Source organism: Triturus cristatus, chromosome 7 (genome assembly GCF_964204655.1).
Source record: "Triturus cristatus chromosome 7, aTriCri1.1, whole genome shotgun sequence".
NCBI classification, from domain to species: Eukaryota; Metazoa; Chordata; class Amphibia; order Caudata; family Salamandridae; genus Triturus; species Triturus cristatus.
In genome coordinates, this window is record NC_140590.1 from 1,200,381,393 (window position 1) to 1,200,401,544 (window position 20,152).

General features: G+C 42.7%; 1 protein-coding gene across 1 annotated transcript in view; it reads left to right on the plus strand.

Moving 5' to 3' along the window:
- The first annotated feature begins 652 nt into the window (after positions 1-652).
- LOC146811597 (extracellular calcium-sensing receptor-like) overlaps positions 653-20,152 on the plus strand; it is a 76,382-nt gene continuing 56,882 nt past the window's right edge. Inside the window, exons 1-4 of the mRNA XM_085615078.1 lie at positions 653-846; positions 3,558-3,849; positions 7,565-8,401; positions 17,273-17,500. Coding sequence (XP_085471204.1) covers positions 653-846; positions 3,558-3,849; positions 7,565-8,401; positions 17,273-17,500 — 1,551 coding nt within the window. The remainder of the gene's footprint in view (positions 847-3,557; positions 3,850-7,564; positions 8,402-17,272; positions 17,501-20,152) is intronic.

Genomic DNA, 20,152 nt, shown 5'->3' on the forward strand with positions numbered 1-20,152 from the left:
TACAAACTGCGGAGATCTCGGCTAGTGCCAGGTTACGTATAATTCATTACAAATATCTGCAATGCATATATTATACCCCGGTTAGGCTGTGCCGCTTTGGGCTACGAGACACAGACTGCTGCGATCGATGCGGCAGATCGGGGGCTTGATTCTTACATCTGGCCTGGGAGTGCCCGACAGTGATCGAGTATTGGAATCAGGTTTTTGCAGCGCTCTCTGAGATGACAGACCTACCAATGGAGGGTGACCCTTTAGTTGCACTTCAAGGCTACACCAAGCAAATCCCTAAAGCGCGCGTAGATATGTCACACTTTCATTATTATTAGCTAAGCGCAGAGTAGCATGCAAATGGGGAAGAGGGCGGGCCCCTAAATTCAAGGAATGGCTGAAAGACATGATGTACTGTCAGGACCAACTTGCAATATATGCGGAGACGCTGCCCCGTTTCTCGAGACCAAAAGACATATGGGGCCCCCTTACACACTACTTGATGGCCCACACTGTAGACTCTCCCCTGGACAGTCCGGCAGCAGCAGAAAGCAGTGACAGACCCCCCATACATTGTAACCCCGGGACCTAGAGGAAGGATAGTGAATTATTATCTTGTAATAAGGGGGGGAGGGAACTGTGGCAGGGGGCTGGGCTAAACAATATGAACTGCAAAGTGCATTTCCAGATAACATACTCGCGCACCTGCGACCTCTACATGGATGTGGACTTCATACTGACCTGTGTTGTACTTGATATGAATCTAGATGAGAAGGACACTATGAATCCCCAGGACGAGCCTATGGCTGCTATCGAACATTTGGAGAAGGAGGCTCGAAATCACAGACATGATTTGCTGTATATTTGCCCACATGATCTCTGTACATGCTGATCTGTATATTCCTTGACCGAGATGTTTTCAATTGAAAATTATAAATAAAGGCTTCAGTGTTAGCACTCCATATAATGAGCGACTTTATCTTGCGTAGCAGCGCTATACCTTTATGTATGACCTGACTGGCAAGTTCTCGAAGATCGACATGTAGATTCTTTGTAATGCTTCCGTTGTCTTCACCTACTTTACAGTGGCTGGAGTTACTCTTTGACTCTACATGCATGAATCTTTGATTCTGTACTCGACAGCAACACACGTGGCATGTCAAGCAGATTGCTTGGACTGCGGCAAACTCTCTGAAAGAGCACGGTTGTTCTTTGGGTTACTTATCCCATATCTCATCTCCATTTGTAGCCTCCTCGTCAGTCTAGGTAGCAACCAATCAAAAGTGGGATTCTCTGAGAACTCAAAACATTCCAAGTTGAGGTTGTGGTTTCAACATATATTCTTTAATAGGTATTCATTAATCCATTTTGCCCTCACCAACTTGTGTTTCGTCTATAGATGACACTGTTGCAGCAGACTTCATCAAGGCTACAAACATTAATATATTTTTAATTTAGGGAGGAGCACCTGGGTCAAAGACCCGAAAAACATCTTGGGGTCCATTAAGATGGCGGGCGGACACAACCACAACCATGGACAACAGGACAGACCGCCAGAGGTGCACCGGTCCTGCTATGCCCATCAGGATGCGACTCCCACCCGGCCGTCACATCCTGCACAATTAACATTGTGGCAGGCAGTGCTGCAAGCAGCACCCGCCACAATGTTAAATGTGCATGTTGTGCATTGGCACTGTGCGGTGCCTGCCAATGTAGGGGGGTACCATAGGTACCATAGGTACCCCCCAAGTGCAGCTCCTCCACACCCCGAGGGGCCAACAACGGGCCTCCACAGTGAATTCCTGCATGCCTTTCCTTGGCAGAGTCTTCGCCATGGAAAGACCTTTCCGCATGCCCATCATAATAAGGATGGCGGTGCCTGCAAGGCACCGCCACCATGTTATGTCCCTTTTCTGCCTGGCCGGCAATTCGACCGGCGGAAAAGCGGCGGTCGGTCTTTCCGTCCTACGCGGAGCCCCTTGCCATACTAATATGGCGGGGGTGGACCAGGACCATTTGGCGGATGGATCGCCACCGCCTGGCTGGCGGTGGCCACCACCTGGCTGGCGGTGGCCACCACCTGCCTGGTGGTGGCGATCCACCCATTATGCTAATGACCCCCCTTGTGTCTAGACAATTCACGTGATCAACTCTAGTCCTGTATCTGTGATAGTTAGCGCTTTGGACCTCATGATTCAATTCATTGGTAATTCCTGACAGCATGGTATTAGTCATTACTAGCAAGGTCCATTGCTATTATACAGTAAGTCAAAGTATGAGTCAGGTCACCCTTGGCCATGCACATGCTGGTGTCACCACTCATAGATGTGACCCCCGGGTAATCAAAAAAGGTCAGAGGACTCACCTAATCTCATGGTAATATATATAAATGTCAAGTTGAGGGGAAATTATCCTAGTGTGTGTCATCTGTAAGTAAACAAGAACACCTTCAGAAAATGCCTCAGCATGGGCTAGTGTCTAAATAAATGCATCATATAAATACTGGACTCTTACCTGTTGTGGCCCCACTGTCATGTGTGGAATCTGGGCAAACTCTTGGGAAGAGCACATCGTTCTTCGGGCTACTTATCCTATCTATCTCAATTTGAAGCATCTTCCCCCAGCCTGAATACCCACCAATGTCAATGCCACACACGGAGCTAAGTATTACATGTTTTTATTCGGCTGCATGTAACTGCAAACTCAACATTCTAAAACAAGGTTTCATTGCATTTCATTCTGATACCTGTGCACAGCTCTACAGGGTTGGTTAGGAACCAAAAGTGTTTTGCTCCAAAACTTGATAGACACTATAATCTGAACCAATGCATCCCCAACGTGCCTCGCAGCTCCTCAATAATACCGGTGTGTGACGCATTCTCAATGCGAGCCTCACATCCCTCCTCTGGACTGCTGCTGGCGACGCAATGCTCTGCAACAGTGCGCAACTAGGATTTTAGGTACAATTCCCATCTAGACTAACTTGGTTCCTTTATTCGGCTCGTGCTCCATCGTGGTCAGCCTAAACTTGTGACTGCCCAGGTTCAGCACCAACAGGTAACCAAAGTTTGCGCTTTGTGATTTTAAGAACTATTTTTCTCTAAATCCTTTAAATTTCGTATCTTCAGTTCTACTGAGTGGATTTTTGTTGCTTTGGTCCTAAATCATAAATTAAGTTTGAATCTATTTTTCTAAATTAATGTGAGATATTGTTGCGTTGTGTTATTACTTACTAACATAAGCCTGTCTGCATTGTGCCATGCTACCAGGGGGTTAAGCACAGGTTAACTTAGGGTTTTGCTTGTGTTTTCACACTGACAGGAATTGTGGCTGTTACTTGACCAGAGTTTCACCCCACTCATCCAACAACTCAATTTCTTACATATAGGTTTTGCCCTTCCTGTACCGTAGCTGTTTTCTTTCTATGTCTAGATTCATCATTCACACACCCGTCATGGACGTTTGCTCTCTATCTCAGAATGGCTTCAAGTTCTAAAATATATTGCCCTTAGAATGGAGAATTTTGGAAGCCCACACTCGTTTTAACATTAACATTTCTTTTTGAATAGAATGAATACAGAACAATATCAATCTGTGCTCGCCATGGTTTTCGCAACAAATGAAATCAACCAGAATCCCAACATTCTTCCTCAAATCACCCTTGGATTTCGGATTCTTGACTCTTGCTATTCTGAAGCGATGGCCATTGAGGGAATGTTCTGGCTGCTGTCGGGTCATCAGAAGGTCATCCCAAACTACAGCTGTGCAGCAGAGTTAAATACCCCTGCTATCATTGGTGACTATTCATCTGCAGCGACCCTCCCTATGGCAAGAACCCTTGGTGTCAGCAGGTATCCTCAGGTATGGATGGACACACATTGAATCAGTAAGCTGTTCAAGGGAAGGTTGTGAACAAGCTGTACCCACTAAATATTGAGCTGAAAATATCAGTGGGACAGAATATCGAGGACAAAATGTCGAAAACAGGTACGCAAGTCTAGATTTCCTATACCTAGCTCCACATATATCTAAATAAGTGGTACATATATCTTCAAGAAAGGTAGATATGGAGTTAGCTAGTGTAAACCTATACTTCCCTATATGCACTTACATTTCAAAATGTTGTACCTTGATATTCTGTCCTTGATATATGTTTACCATGATATTATTGATGTGGATATCCAGTCGTACAACCCGTGAAAAATATTAATTCATGGCAGTGGTGGCTGGTGCGCCATATTTATTATTTATTTTTTCAGTTATATATAGCTGGAACTCGACCCAAAGGCATTGGACCGCTTTACATGAGCACCAGTTACATTACAGACGTATACACTCATTTTTTCTAGGCATGGGGAGATTAAGTGATTTGCCCAGAATCACAGAATGTTGAGCCTACGCCGAGACTCGAACGTGGTTTCCCAGCTCCAAAGTCGGCAGCTCTGGCACACACAGGGACACACACACAGTTACTATGAGACAATGATAGTGTCTTTCATTTTTGGTTCATTTTATACAGGAACGTTGCTTATACTAAGCATTCAGTGTTAAATACAGCACAAAATAAATGCATTCTTTGCCTCACAGTGGCCCCTTGAAGCAGCTTATTCACTATCCGAAAAGAGGCAATGTTTTTTAAGGTCTTCCTACAGTTTATCAGTTTTAACCATGCTCAGGACTTTTCACTGCCATCGGTGATGAGAGATGCAATAAACGACATATGCATTTCTAACTATGTCAAAAGTGAAAAATGTATGATCGAGAAAAGTAGATTCATACAGTATAAAAATTATTTTATCAGAAACTACTGAGGCCCTCATTTATAGGATGCTGGCCGATTTGCAAAATTTTCATGATTTTGATAATTGATTTACTGCAAACGATCAACATAGCCCATTTTGATACAAATGAGGGCATGTGTCAATGGTGTTTTGATGCATTAAAATGTATAATTTTTTTAGAAATACAAAATGGTACTAAATGCACATCAATATCCCTGCACATTTAGCACGATTTTCCTACTTCACATATTTCTTTACCTGACAGCCAGAGTGTCCGAAATAAGCGGTAATACACCAACCGCAACAAAACAGGTCTAACTGGTCAATGGCAATTCATGATTAGCGTGATAGAATATTCATTTGCTGTAGAGGACTTTTTAAGACAATTTCATTTTTTTTAAAAATCACAAAATGTCTGCCAATGGAAGCCATTAGCTATCTCCTTTTGGTCTTTCAGGTTTTCTGTCACTATGCATGATGATTAAGAAAATAGTCTTGGAGGAAATAGGTGCTTGAAGCAGAAAAGAATGTAGCCTAACGGCTAGGGCAGTCAACTTAAAATCTGGGGAACCGGATTCGAGACTCGGCAACGGCACTCAACATCCTGTGATTCTGGGAAACCACTAAGGGCCAGATGTCTGACCGTTTTCTGCGGTCACAAAGGGGAAATTGGTCGGTTTGCGACCACAAAAAGGGTCCTGGCATGTACAAATGTGATTTTGCGAGTCGGTGACTCGCAAAATAGTGTTTGCGACTCTCACTATTAGGAAGGGGTGTCCCTTCCTAATAGCGAGTCACAATGGAATGTACCATTGTTTTGCTACCACATTTGCGGTAGCAAAACACTCGCAGTTTATCACCTGCTTCAAGTAGCTGGTAAGCCACTTGCAAACGGGAAGGGGTCCCATTTGTGAGTGTGTGCGATTTTTTTTTGAAGAGCAGGGACAACTCCCAGCTCTTAAAAAAGAAACAGAAACATTTCATTTTTCTTTATAAATGCATCCTGTTTCCCTTTAAGGAAAACGGGCTGCCTTTTAAAAAAAACAGCTTTATTAAAAAAGCAGTCGCAGACATGGGGGTCTGCTGACCCCAGCAGGCCACCATACCTGTGAGTGCTGGCCATTCTTAATAGGGTCACAAATAGCACCTGCCTCATGAATATTAATGAGGCAGGCAATTTGCGACCCCATTAGGAATCGCTAACAGCATCTAAAACACTGTTGTAAATTGCATTTTGCGAGTCGCAAAGCAACGCAATTTGCAAGGCGCAAAATGTAAGGGTAGTACATCTGGCCCTTAATCTCCCCGTGCCTAATAAAAATAATTGTGTCTGTCTGTAACTAAACTGGTGGTCATGTAAAGCTCTCTGACACCCTTGGGTCAAGTTCGTGCTATATAAAACTCAGGGAAAAAAATTCTGAGGATGATTGCATGACCATCCTTCAATGAACATTCATGGTTCCTAAGCCTGCGTTCATACTTCTGCGGTGACCATTTTTGGCACTTACATTTTGTAGATATTGGCCCCTTCTTGAGGCCCAAAGGTTTGAAAGAGAAGGTTAATCTTCTCCTTCAGCTTCTTTAATCAATAAGGTCACTGCCTTCTTTTTTATTTCACCAAGAGACAAAGTCAAGTCACAATGTATGAAAAAGATAAAAATAAACTATTAAGGCATAGCAGTAAATGAGTACAGGGAAAAACTCAGGTAATTAATAACATCATAGAAAATTGTCTTCTCAACCTACACCATTAGCAAGCAGCTAAGTGGTTTCCAGTCCTGCACATGTACTTAGGGCCTCATTTATGAGGTTTTGATGCAGGGCAGCACCCTAAGGAATCTTGCTGCGCTGCCCTGTGTCTAAAGAAAAGGGCAGGAATGTGGCGTATGTATGAGATAGGGTGCATTCCTGTCTTTTTCTCCTGTGCTGGCACACAATGGGCTGCCATGCACCAATGCTGGCACCCTAGCACCATGGTGCAAGGGTGCCTGAGTTGCACGGATGATTATTTATGGGCAGGAAGGGACACCTTCCTGAACAAAAGCAATCACGAGTGCAGCACACATAGAAAAAGGAAAAACAAGGAGAAATAAAGGTATTTCTTTTCCTTACACCTCCCCTGGGGAGGCGTAGGAATCTGACAAATTCCCAGGTTTATAAAACCTTGTAAATCTGTGAATGAGTCTAAATCCATGAGTGTTGTGTGGGAACACCCACAGTAACACCCATGGAACGTCCCTTTCACGCAGATTAATGCATGAAAGGGGGCCATATTTACAAAGCCGTGAGAAGCCACGAAGGGTGGCTTTGCGGTGACTTGTAAATATCGAGAGGCATTTTGCGCCACCAGAGCGTCAACAAAAGAGACACTCGGGCGGGGCACAAGGGCTTGTAAATAAGCCTCTTAGAGTGTATAGAGGCCATACTTACCCCCAGCAGGGCAGGTGGAGCATTCCCTCATTTTTTTGAAGATGCTCAATATCTGCCAAATACTAATTATGGCCCATAGCATTTCATCATCTTATATCACTTGAAGTCAAGGTCAAGGTCAAAAGGTACTTTATTCGACCACTAAAAGCCATAAAAGCAAACATTTTTTAAAAAAAAAGACATTTCATCAAAGATACAATCAAGTTATTAAATCAGTAAAAAGGCAAAATCACTTGAATTCATCATTAGACTTTACTGTCAGAGAGACTCAGTTGGCCCAACTGATAAAGTATTTATATACTGTTTCTAAATATAAATATTTTTGACAAATAGTCATAAAACAAATGCGTTTTTCTCTCCATAAGATCAGCTATGGCGCAGCCCTGGCCTCACTGAGTGATAAAGTGCAGTTTCCATCTTTTCTCCGCACAATTGCAAGTACGGGATCCAGGGCCCAGGCTTTCATCGAGCTGTGCCTCCACTTTGGTTGGACGTGGATAGGAATCCTGGCCTCAGACAACGACTATGGGCTTGAGAATGGTCAGAAACTACTGATGGAGGCTCCTAAGAGTGGCATTTGTGTTGACTTCTATGAAACCTTAGCTACATCGGTGACACAGAAATCATTACATCATGTGGTAAACGTCATACGGCAGTCTACGTCAAAGGTCATAGTCTGCTTGACCTTTTCACCTCAGATGGTCCCGTTTTTAAAAGCAATTTCTGCGGCGAATATTGTGGGCAAAGTCTGGATTGCAAACACCAGTTGGTTTCCTTCTCCAGTATTTTCCATGAAAGAATTATGGCAAACGTTGCATGGCACAGTGGGGTTTACAGTATATAGTGGAGAGATTCCGATGTTCAAGGAGTTCCTCTATAGCATCCACCCATCTAGATTTACCAGTGATATCTTTATGAAACAATTCTGGGAAGACGCATTTAATTGTCAGTGGCAAGGAGATTTGAACAGAACCTTCACTGCCAATGAAGCACAAGGAAAGAGAATTTGTACCCAAACAGAAAAATTGGAAGCTCTTGATGAGTCACAATATAATGTTAACAATTTCAGGAACCCTTACTCGGCCTACAATGCCATCTATGCCTTAGCACAAGCACTGCATGATTTGAAATCTTGTACACCTGAAAGTGGACCTTTTGCCAAAGGAACCTGTGCAGATTTTCCAAATTTCCAACCTTGGCAAGTAAGAATCTCTTATCTATGTTTCTTTTTGGGAATATTTTGATGTTTTTTGTGCTTTTAACTTCTGGTGTTTCTGTGGAAACAATTCTCTCTCAAGTCATCATTTAAAGTATAAAGATTTAGATGTTGGCGGGTCCATGGACAAAAGACCGTCCGAGTGCCACCAACTCTACCAGGATTTCCCTACTACTTTGACAGCCCCATAGGCAAAAGCAGCTGTCCGTGGGAGTCCAACCACTGTGGCGGGGATATCTACGTACTTGAGGTGGTGTATTCAAAGGAAATGAGGTCAAAACATGCCTTTTTTCTGTTTCCTACTTCCATTTCTGTTTTGAATCCAATTGTCCAGGTCAGTCCTTTGCTGCTACAACTTGACCATGATGCTAATCACCTCTGTTGTCGCCGGGATACGTTCTTTACACATGTCTTACTATGAAAATCGTGTGTTAACATTTTCTTTAGCCTCGTGTAATTTTACATTGCCCTTGCATGCAATTTTATTCTTATGTCTTAATGCATTAGTGTTCATTTTACAATTTATTATTGTAAAATAAACACACCTGAATTGAATATTTTTTTTGTTGTTGTGGTGTATATGGATGTACATTCAATAGTGTGTATATCTTGTATGTGTGCTATGTTATGTGTACAAAAAAAAGAATGACACATTACCATCATATATTTTTAAACCAAACACAAACTATATGTGTAATGACACATTATAAAAGTGGTACTTAAGGGTCTCCACTCCACCAGGGAATCGCTCCATCAGGAAATCGCTGCTAGGACAATGTCAGCACAATAGGGAAATCTGAATGGGCTTGGCGCAATCCCGCCAGCTTGACGGGGACGGAGTATTGTTAGCCAGCAGTGGTGTTGGGCGCGTCAACCGAGGTGCGCTGCTTACGTGGCGGTAAACAGCCTGTTGATGCAGATGGTGGTTCAGCCAGTACACATCCGCCATGGAGGCATGATGAGAGTCATGCCAAAATCTAAATCCGGCCGAGAGGTTGTCTGTGTGGTGCAGGGCACACATGTGTGTGTATATATTTTTAGTTGGTTACCATTCTTTTTTCACTGAATATAAGTGGAAACGTTACAAAGTGTTTTGAAAGAAGACTTTATTGTAATTTGACGGCAAACTATTTTATCCAGAATGGCTGTCAGCGCTCCATTTTTAAAAGTTAAAGGAAATAACTCAGATGTTTGTTCTGTCATTATACATATGTCCTGTAATGGGTTTATACCGATTTTTGTGCAATTCTCAAAAATTGTATCATGTTTTTTTCGTCTGATGATCTGCAAAGAAAGTTAAGCAGGATAGGGAAACTCTCAGTAATAATATTCCCTTCAAATGCAGTGGCTTGAGGTAGTAATATCCCGAAATAGTTATTCTCACTGTATTGTTTTTTTAAAGAATTTACATTACAACCATTACGAGAGATAAACATAAAACAGCAAGACATCAGACTTTATCCAAAGACTTAAATGCACAAATTAGGAAAACATTCAGAAGAGAAATGCATTTCTTTCAATTTCTCTCACCAAAATCACCTTGTCACAATCTTCATTTTTACAATCTACCACCTTTGCACAATATTGATTTGAGAACTTGTATTATAAAAGAAATCATATATTTAGGATGTGCAATGTGTTACCTTCTATGTATTATTTCCCTTCTTAAACAGCAGACGTTAAAAAATAGTTGCTTCTACATATTTTGTACACTTGAATTATAAACGCAGGACGTCATTTACCCACTTTCTTGTGTACCAAAGTAGAGTTTACGTGAACAAAAAAGCAGCCTTAAGACATAATCCTCCTCCTCCAGATGCCTCAAGATGCAGGAAAAAATGAATAACTACTCCTGTACCCATGTTGTGTTAATTCCTTAAATATATCTACTGATGGCAATTGTTTTCTGTTTTTATACAATGATCCAGAAAAAATTGAGAGCAAATACTTTCTAGTAACCAGAGTGATAACAAGCTCAACTCAATTCTGCAATTGTGATATTTGCAGAACAGCCCAGCAAATAGCTCCACAGTTTTGCTTCAATGTATTAATCATTCCATAGACCTTCTCCTCCCAAATCTGTACACTGAGCATGTCTTGTTGAACAAATCTGAGATCACAAGCAACTTTCAATGTTTATATAAATTATCACCTTGCCTTAAAGTCCACAACGTTTTTGTACCACCTACTTCTCCTTTCTATCTGCTGTGCACAACTAAATGGATCCTACATACCGAGGAACGATGAAACACATTTGTGATTGATTCTGTTTCATATCCTTGGTGGTAAGCTAAGGCTGTGCTTGATGCAAACGCGTTTTGCTATTGTAGTATGAAAGCAGGCGTCTCGAAGTGGCAATATGTGGCACTAATGGTTTATGCATATTAGTTGTGTGGCATTGTGTTGATGAGGTAATGTCTCTGTTGGATGTTGTGCTTTTAATAACCCTGGGCGTAGTTTGCGTAGTCGTGCTACGTGTGGATACGCAAAGTTGTAAAAGCGCTATGCAACCTACGTGTAGCTACACGAGCGTGCGTAGTTGCTTGTCCCGCCCGTTCGCGATGCGTTTTTCTTGCTTGCGAACACGTGTTGCGTGTTCGAGGCGCTATTTGTGTGCTCGGGGGATAGTATCTTGCGAACTTACCCATGCGGTCGCCTATGGGCGCGGCCATCTTGTTTTTTAAGCTGCATTTTTGTGATGTGATGTGCTTGACTACGGTTTGTTTATTGCCTTTTGTTTTGACCAGTTTGTTTTTTAGGGCCCTGTTATGTTTTAATTGTATTGGTATGTGTTTTTTTTATTTTATGGCGTTATGTTTAGTTTTTTTACTTTGCTGCTACATTTGCAGCTAAAAGCATCGTGACTATAATGTTCCAGTGACAAGTATTATCACAGAATAACTGTATTATTTAAGGATATTCGTGTAATACTACTCATCAGTAAATCTAGCTGCACCCCTAGTGGTCAGGCAAAGGAGGGCTGAGCCTCTGATGCATCAACAAATTTTAATTTTCAGAATCAATTTTAACTGAATTGAAATTGGACGTTAAAGTGTCCTTTAAATCAGCAATAATTATAATGATTTAAGGTGGGGATAGAACGTAGCTTTGTTTTAACTAACATTTAATCATTAATCACTGTAATGGCAATAAGTGCTAAGCCGGACAGCAGCCGAAAAAGGATAGTTCCAAAGAAAGAATCCAATCTGCTGAGAAAAACCAGGGACACAAATGTATAGCAAGCAGGCGATGAGCACAATGAAAAATCAAGGATATATTGTGTTACTACACATTCTGCCTTTTCAAGAGTCGTGTTATAAATGCCTAAACAGGAAGTGACTTCACAGAAAGAGGCTTTTCCCCATATTGGATTGGGGAGTTTCTTTAACTTCCAATGGAGAGACCACCAACTTGGATCGGCACTGTGTATGGTCAAACTCCACAGCTGACTTGGAAACCATGCCACAATGAAGAAGCAGAATTTTAATATTCAATATTCAATGCAGTGTTCCTGAAACCCGCTGCTGCACCTTCACTCTGTGCCATCTGCTACCCATATGGGAACCTTCTGGTACCTTTGGGTGGAAAGTCTACTTAGGCAGGATTTTTTATTCTTCCAATGGAATCGGAGGAATTTTGGTAAATCTGCATTACCTTTGACATTCCGTATTACTGATAAACTAAAATTCTGTGGCTCCGCTGGCAGAATTAAAAATCATGCAGTGGTTTCTAAAGATAGAAACTACTGAATACCACTCTGCGCCCTTGCATACTGTGCAGTGATTAAAACTTTCAATCACTGCAGAGTATGTAAGGGTGGCGAATGATATGCAGTGGTTTCTAAACTTTAGTAATTGCATATACTACTTGCTGCCTTTCATTAAAAGTTTTTATCACTGCAGAGTATTTAAGGGGGGGGGGGGGGGCGCCAAGTGACATGCAGTGGTTACTAAAGTTTAGAAACCACTGAATACCACTCAGCACCTTTGCATGTTCTGCAGTGATTAAAATATTTGGCTGTGCTATTTTAGCTGTGCTACTTTCTTTGCACAAAATAAATACTTGCATCCATTGTTGTCAACAACATATTGCCATATGCCCACTCTGCCCCGACACAGAATTCTGCAGAATCAAGCAGAATTTTAGTATAATTCTCTGTGTTTCTTCTGAATCAAACTCTGTGAATTCCACCCACCCCTAGTGTGAAGGCATCAGAGCAACTCTGATAATCAGCAGGCCCTGCTCTCAACATGGTTTGTCATGCAGCAATGCACTAAACAGTAGCATGTAGGAGACTTCTTTCCTGTCCAAAAATGCATGGAGTCAGGTAAGCTCTGATCTTTTGCTTAATTCAGGCATAAAAATGATAGGGGCAGATTTAGAAGCCCCGTGCGCCACTTTTGCGCTGCCGTTGCATCACTTTTGTGACACAGTGGCGGCGCAAAGCTAGCGCCATGCTGCAACAGATTTACAACGTGACGCATCTGGGCAGACGCGTCACGTTGTAAAGCCCTGCGCCACATTAAACCCGCGTCAGCACTGCGCCAACCTCACGTCGGCAGATGCGTCACGCAGCTGCTTGTCCTTGCGCCACGATGCACCGCATTGTAAATGCAGCACATCTGCGGTGGCGCAAGGGCAAACTTGCGTGACGCATCTTCCCTGGCGCATCCCTGCTGATTTGCAGGGATGCGCCAGGGAACGTAAATCTTCCCCACAATATTTAGGAAATCAGACTCCTAGGTTATAGCCCCCTGGATATTTCTTGGTTATCTAGCTGACTAATTTGGCTATTCTTTGGATTCAACTATTTGACACTGGGGTCTCTTTGCACTTTCTCTTCTCAGCTTCCCCTGTAGATACTCTGGCTAGTGATGACTATCTGACAGTTTGTAGGATCTCCTAGCATTGCTGGACATTGCCAAAGCTGCTACCTGTGTTGTTGTTGGCCGAAGACGTCATACACCTTGATTTGTGGGTGTGCTTTCCTCATCTAACCATGGTCTGTTGGAGCGTAGGAGGCTAATGTGTTCATGGGCCTTGCCCTAATCTATTTCATGTGACTTGTATGTCTTGTGTAAAACATGATATCCACTGCACTCTCCTTGGCTGTCCAATAGTGGCAATTGAAGTAAAAAAACATCCATAAGATCCTGACAGAGGAGGCTGAAATTCCGAATGGTGTCATACCAAGGGGATAGTATAGCATTGAGGAAAGCAGTCAGGATATATCCCTCCAGTTAAAGCTTGTTTGCATATTATTGTGATAGTCAACATGTTGCTTGTTCTATGCATGTTCAGATTTCACCAGACTATCATTTCCCCAAATAACTCATACATACTACACCGATCTTTAAGTCATCTGGCTCCATTTATTGGGTAAAAGTCATTCACATCTTGCTTCTGCCCACCACAGCATATAGCATGAGGCAATGAATCAACCATCTTTACCCATTTATTCCATTCAGCTTGAGTGACTGCACAAAGCTTCTGCATGTTGTTCACATCCACCTCAAAGTAGATATTTTCTCTTCAGTGGCAAACCTAGTTCAAAGTGTGTTTTATTTTACTTTTTTGTTACGTTTACTTTAAATACCAGCTATTTATTTTACCAGCACTTCAGTGCCAAAATAAATAGTGATTTATTTACTGCTTTCTCTTACAGTTGCTCTTATAAAAAGTGACATAGGGCCTGATTTAGATCTTGGTGGCACTGCGCTTGTCCCTCTGTGGCAGAGTACACAAGTACTGTGCCAAGCTGATGGTATCACGCCTCCGTATTTAGATGTGTACTGGCTGAACCGTAGTCCGCATCGACAGACTGTTTTCCGTCACATCAGCGGAATACCTTTGTTGACTTGGAAGACTCCTCTGCTGGCTGACAATACCCCGTGGCCCTCAGGTTAGTGATTTTGCACAGAGCAGATTTAGATGTCCCCGTTGTACTGACATTATCCTGGTGGCGGTTTGCTGAAGCAGTGAATCCCTGGTGAAGTGGAGACTGCTAAGTTCTATTTATTATTGTGTCAATACACATATATGTTGTGTTTGCTTCTAAAATATATGTAAGTAATGTGTCATGCCCCTTTTTTACATGTAGCATACCACACATACAACACACACACACACTATTGAAAGCACACCTACAGACACCACAAGCACACCAGCCACAAGCACCACAACAAAAACATCTTCATTTTGACATTTTAAGTTGTAAAATGAACACTAAGGGGCCTATTAGGATGGCCCTAGCGGTGCTGGGACCGGCCGGCAGTGGTGCGGCGGTCTTGCACCGGCAATTAGGATGGCACCACCACGGTGGCATCCCCCATCAACATCAATGTGGCGGACAATGCTGTGCTTGCACATTGTGCATTTGCATGCACAACATGGCAGGCACTGCGCGGTGCCTGCCACGTCGTCCATGCAAATGCAGGGGGGTACCATAGGTAGCCCCATGTGCCCCCTCACCCCCCCAACATCCTGGGGGCCCGCAGCAGGCCCCCAACCGTGGAATCCGCATGCCTTTCGCCGCCACGGAAAGGTTGCTTCCCGCTCCAATTGTAATATGGATGGCGGTGTCTAGCAGACACCGCCATCATATTCAACCCTTTTCCGCCCGGTCGACTCGTCGACCGGGTGGAAAAGGGGCGGACGGTTTTCCCGTCCGCCACGGTACCCCCGCCATCATAATGTGGCAGGAGGGAAATGGGAGTTGGGCGGGAGAAAATGTTGGGCTGATCGCCACCGCCATGCAGGCGGTGGCGATCCGCCTGACATTATAATAGACCCCTAAGTTGTGACACATTAGAAACAAATTGCATGAAAGAGCAAGGTAAAAATACTCAAGGCTAAAGCAATTGCCTAGACACTATTCATAGTAAGACAAGTGTAAGAGAAGCTTAACTTGGATCCCAGAGGCGACTGAGTTGATTAGCTTCATGGTCAAGTAGTTACAGTAAAGGGAGGACCTGGCAAAGGGGTACAAGATAGAAACGGAAGTGGGAAAAAAGATAAGTTTTTACCTAATTTCATTTAGTTCCGCCAACTCAAAGTAGGAGGTATCCCCACCACAGTTTCCTCAATGGAAAGGCATATCATGATTAGCTTGGTGGAATTCTAGAAAATTTTCGGCCCTCCGTCCATCATCTCCTTGTGTTTGCTTTGTTCGCCCTAAGTTGGCAGGTTATGCCCAGACGTGCGTCCTTTGCTCACTTTGCCACTGGATTCAAGCTAGCCTGGCTGATGAGTGCTGATAGCCCGAAACTGGTCTCAGGATGCTTGTTTCTGGTCCAGGGAAGACATGGCTTGGCAGTTTGGGCTGTACTGTTCCCATGACGCACAGGGCCAAAGCATATAGCTTTGTCTGAACTGGGGTGGTGAAGTGAGCTAAAAATCGATGAAGGATTTAACCCAGATCTGTGACTGGGGGTGAGTGTCTGAAAAGTTTCAGCGCTCCGTCCATCAACTTCTTGTGTTTACGGAATTCTTGGTTGGACTCCCTCAGACAGCTGCTTCTTCCTATGACGCCAATGAACAATCCTAGTTAAATGGTGGGACTCAAGCGGACTTTTGTCCATGGACCCACCAACATCTAAATGGAACAGGCAGACCACCAAGTAGGTGGGCAGAGAAATCATCCTTAAAGGGATGGTGGGATTAGATCTGCCAAGATCTAAATCAGACCCATAGTTAGATTGTAGCTCTGTGCAATTCAAATGCTTGGTGATAAATTCTTGTCACACAGAAAAGGTGATGGGAGGATGTGTGCAATAAGTCTAACCACTGGCAATTGCTCGGGTAGCATTCAAGTCCATAGTTCTTTTGCCCACCATGCCACCTAAGTTTGGACCCAACCATATGCAAATCAGTCTTGACCCTGCTCCAATAGTAAAAGTTCAGCCTGAACTGCCAGGCCAGGTCCTCCCTAAACTGGAACACAAGAAACCCAAGACCAGTTACATCCTGATTGCAGTTCTTCAGTCAGATGGAACTTGGTTCTAGTGGCACAGTGAGCATGGGGTGCACATCTGGGCATGAAATGAAAGGTGATGGGAGGATGCTTGCAATAAGTGACACAGGAGGTTGCGTGGATATGTTTTTGGAGTTTGAGAAACCAAAATCGATATATCACAAGATATGCCTCTAAATGGAAAGCCATGAGGGACCCTAAGAGTGTGAAATAACTACCTCCTAGATGACCTGACTGCTAGGTGGTAAAGTTAAAACAATATAGAGGGATAATTCAACCCTGGGACTTGGCCAACAAGTTTCAGACCCCTATTATGAGCCTTCTAGAGGTCCGGGGCTTTCAACATGACCATGGTCCCTAGTGTGCACTACCTACTGATTTCTATAGGTCATTATTGCATTAGAGTAATGTGAATTAAATGATAAAGTTAATACAGGACCAAAAATTCTTGTCAGCTTACGAAGAGTTTCATCCCTCGTGAAAGAGGCTACCTAATTTGTTGCATGCCTGGATGCTACACCATTGACAAAGAGACTCCCTACGTAAGGCTTATTGTTCAGCCTTCTGTTGGTTATGCCTAAGAGCATTAGAAAAAAAATCAACTCATAGAGAATATTATTTTTTTAGTGTGCTGTAGTAGTGTAGCGACTGACTTATTCTCTTACGTGTTAAGCTTAATATGAACGTGCTACTGTATGTTTTATTGCCGTAAATAATTCCTTTGCTAATTAACTATTGATGATGTTGTTTTTCACCAGTATCTAGACAACTTTCAATCTTAAAGGATTTCAGAAATCAATGTAAACAATTAATATAGCATGAACTAGGGAAGTGTTGATGGGATATTTGTCTACTCGACAATTCAACTTGTGCTATCCTTTTCAGCTTCTGCACTATCTAAAAAACGTCAGGATAAAGACGCCAGCTGGCAATGAGGTGTTTTTTGACAAAAACGGCGATGCTCCACCACTGCTGGATTTTTTACACTGGCAAATGACCTCAAAGAACACAAGCAGGTTTCTGAAAGTGGGCATCTATGATGCCAGGGCACCGAAGGGCCAAATGTTTATCTTCAACAGCAGTGTCATTGAATGGGGTGATAGGTCTCGTAAGGTAAGAATCAGAACTCCCTAAGGCACCACAATAATCTTTTGAGCCTTTTTTGCTGCAGGTTTAACACCTATGGTCATCAAATCCTTCCTATGAGACCACATTACAGGTGGCTTGGTCCCCTGATTTTTGAAGAAACTCAACCTGCCTGAACCCGATGACCCCTTGAATTTTCACCCATCTCTAAAGGTCCCACATCTGATAGTATCATCTGGGGTACTCAGTCCAGCATCAGACCTCATCATATATGAATGAAAGTTTATTATTTAATTAATAAAAATCATTACAATCTTAGAAATGTAAAAAAAAGTCAACTTCATGAAACAGAGACATCACACATTTTGAACAGATACATTACAGATGTAAAAATAATTTATCGTACCGTACTAGAATCATGAATTCTCCTAAAACTTTATATAAAAAAATAGTATTCCATTCATAACTTAGCTATATCAGTTCATTTTATTATTAGTCCTTAGTTAGATAGCAACCAAATCTTAACATAACAGATCTCAACAAATGTTACTTCGCTCTAGACACCCCTTTGACTTATCTAGTGTAGATTTAAAGACACGGGACATGAATATTTTGTTCTCTCTCTTTAGTATCTACACCTAGCTATTAACTCCAAATAGGGCAGAAAAGAAGACATACTGCTTCCAACAATCTCGAAATAATCTCGGAATACCTTCCTGACGAGAGGCAAAGTGTATACATAAATGAAGCCGACCCCTTGTGGTCAGCAATTTCCCTTTAAAACATATGCCAACTAAGAGATCCCATAACACCTTATTGTTGCCCAGTTCCACCTCTAAATAGGATTATCACATCTCTATCAGTATCATGTTGTGTAATAACGTAGGGCTATCTTCCCTACTATGTTCTTGAAGTGTAAACTCAGAAGATGACTGTAATGAGTGCACTGTTTGCAGATCCCTAGGTGAGCCAGAGACTTGGAAGGGAGCACAACAGTCTGACAACTTTCTGATAGGGAAGGTAGGAGGAGGTAATCAAGAATGCCTGGAGCCTAATCTGGTATGAGTGATATTGACTTTAGTGATGTCTTTGCTGTTCTCCGCTAAGAGAGTGATTCATGAGTGAGAGAATGTCACGCCTTGTGGTTTCCAAAGTGTCTGGGCCTGGTTCACAAACTGCACTTTATAATACGTTTTGTAGTACTAAAAAATGTACTATGAGGCGTACTACAAACTATAAGTTTTACTTGTACTTACGTGCCCCGACTGTGGACTCTCCAAACCCATAAGTATAGGTTTTAGTTGTAAATGTGGGAGGGACATCAGGGAGTGGGTAGGAAAAGGGGCAAATTTACTCCTAAAGTGGATGGGATCAGAGAGGAGTACAAGGTTTTATTAGAAAGAGTCAAGGAGGTGTTTAGAAAGGGATGTCACCAACAACATATCAGAGGAGTACGCCAATCACTTTACCCTGGGGTGGAGACATCTAACCTACACTTTTGCAGTAAGTTTACATTTGGAGTTTGTGACTACCAAAAGTAGTGGAATTATTCAAAAGTGTATGTTACCTTTGTGAACCAGGCCCTCCGTGTCTCCAGGTAGGGAGCTGAGAGCCAGGAGCTCACAGACAGCCTGTTGCTTGGCACTGCCCCTTTCAAACTGGCCTGGGTGGCAGAGAGCAGAAAGGATGTCCCTGAGAGAGGACACAGTCAGGAGCACCAGACAACCGGGGAGTGGACTGGGCCCTGGTGGACCTGGTCTTGCTTTATGGTCCAAGGATTAGGACCTTCTCACAACATTGTTCCACAGGCATTTACAGGACTCTTGTGTTTTCCAGGAGAGAATTCTAGGTGTGGCCTATCAAGATGCACCAGCGAGGGCCTTAGGAGAACTGACCTAATTCAATATACTTGTTGCCATCTTACCAATTGTTGTGCTACTATCACAGTGTAGGTGTAAAAGAGATACCCTACATGTGATGATGACAGAATTCATGAATATAAAAAAATATGTTTTTAAAGTTCCGTATTGGTATTCTCCCTGTAAATGTAGGGAAGCAACATTACATTAAGTCATCATTGCTTCTTGTGCTATCAAGAGCATGAGACTGAACGTCACTTTTTAATTGTTTGTCCACTGTACATGAAATATAAGCACAGGTATATCAGTCCTTGCCTGACGAACATGAAGGTTAGGCACTATGAGAGAGCAATTTCATTATGCAAATTTGTAACACCACAAGTCGGACTTTTTGCTATCTCTAAGTACGTAGGACCTTATTTATCAATGGTTTGTGTCATGTTTGCACCATGCAACATGGTGCATGAGTTACGCAAACCCTAAAATGTGAATTATCCAGCCATGCAAGGCCACTTTGCGTGGCCCTACTTGGCTTGATAAATCCGTAGTAATGTGTTGCATTACTCCGCCCTGGGAAGGCGCTCTATAGGCATTGCGTGGGTATTCCCATGTAACTCCCATGGATTTTGACGCATTTCCAGATTTACCATTGCTGGTAGACCTTGGAATGCGCCAAAAATATAGGCCTGCCCAGGAGAGGCGGTACGAGAAGAAATGTCTTCATTTCTCCTCGTTACTTCCTCATGTGTGCCAAGAGGAATATGCTTCTCAGGATTGTTTTAGTGCAGGAAGGTGCCCCTTCTTGCACAAAAACAATCCT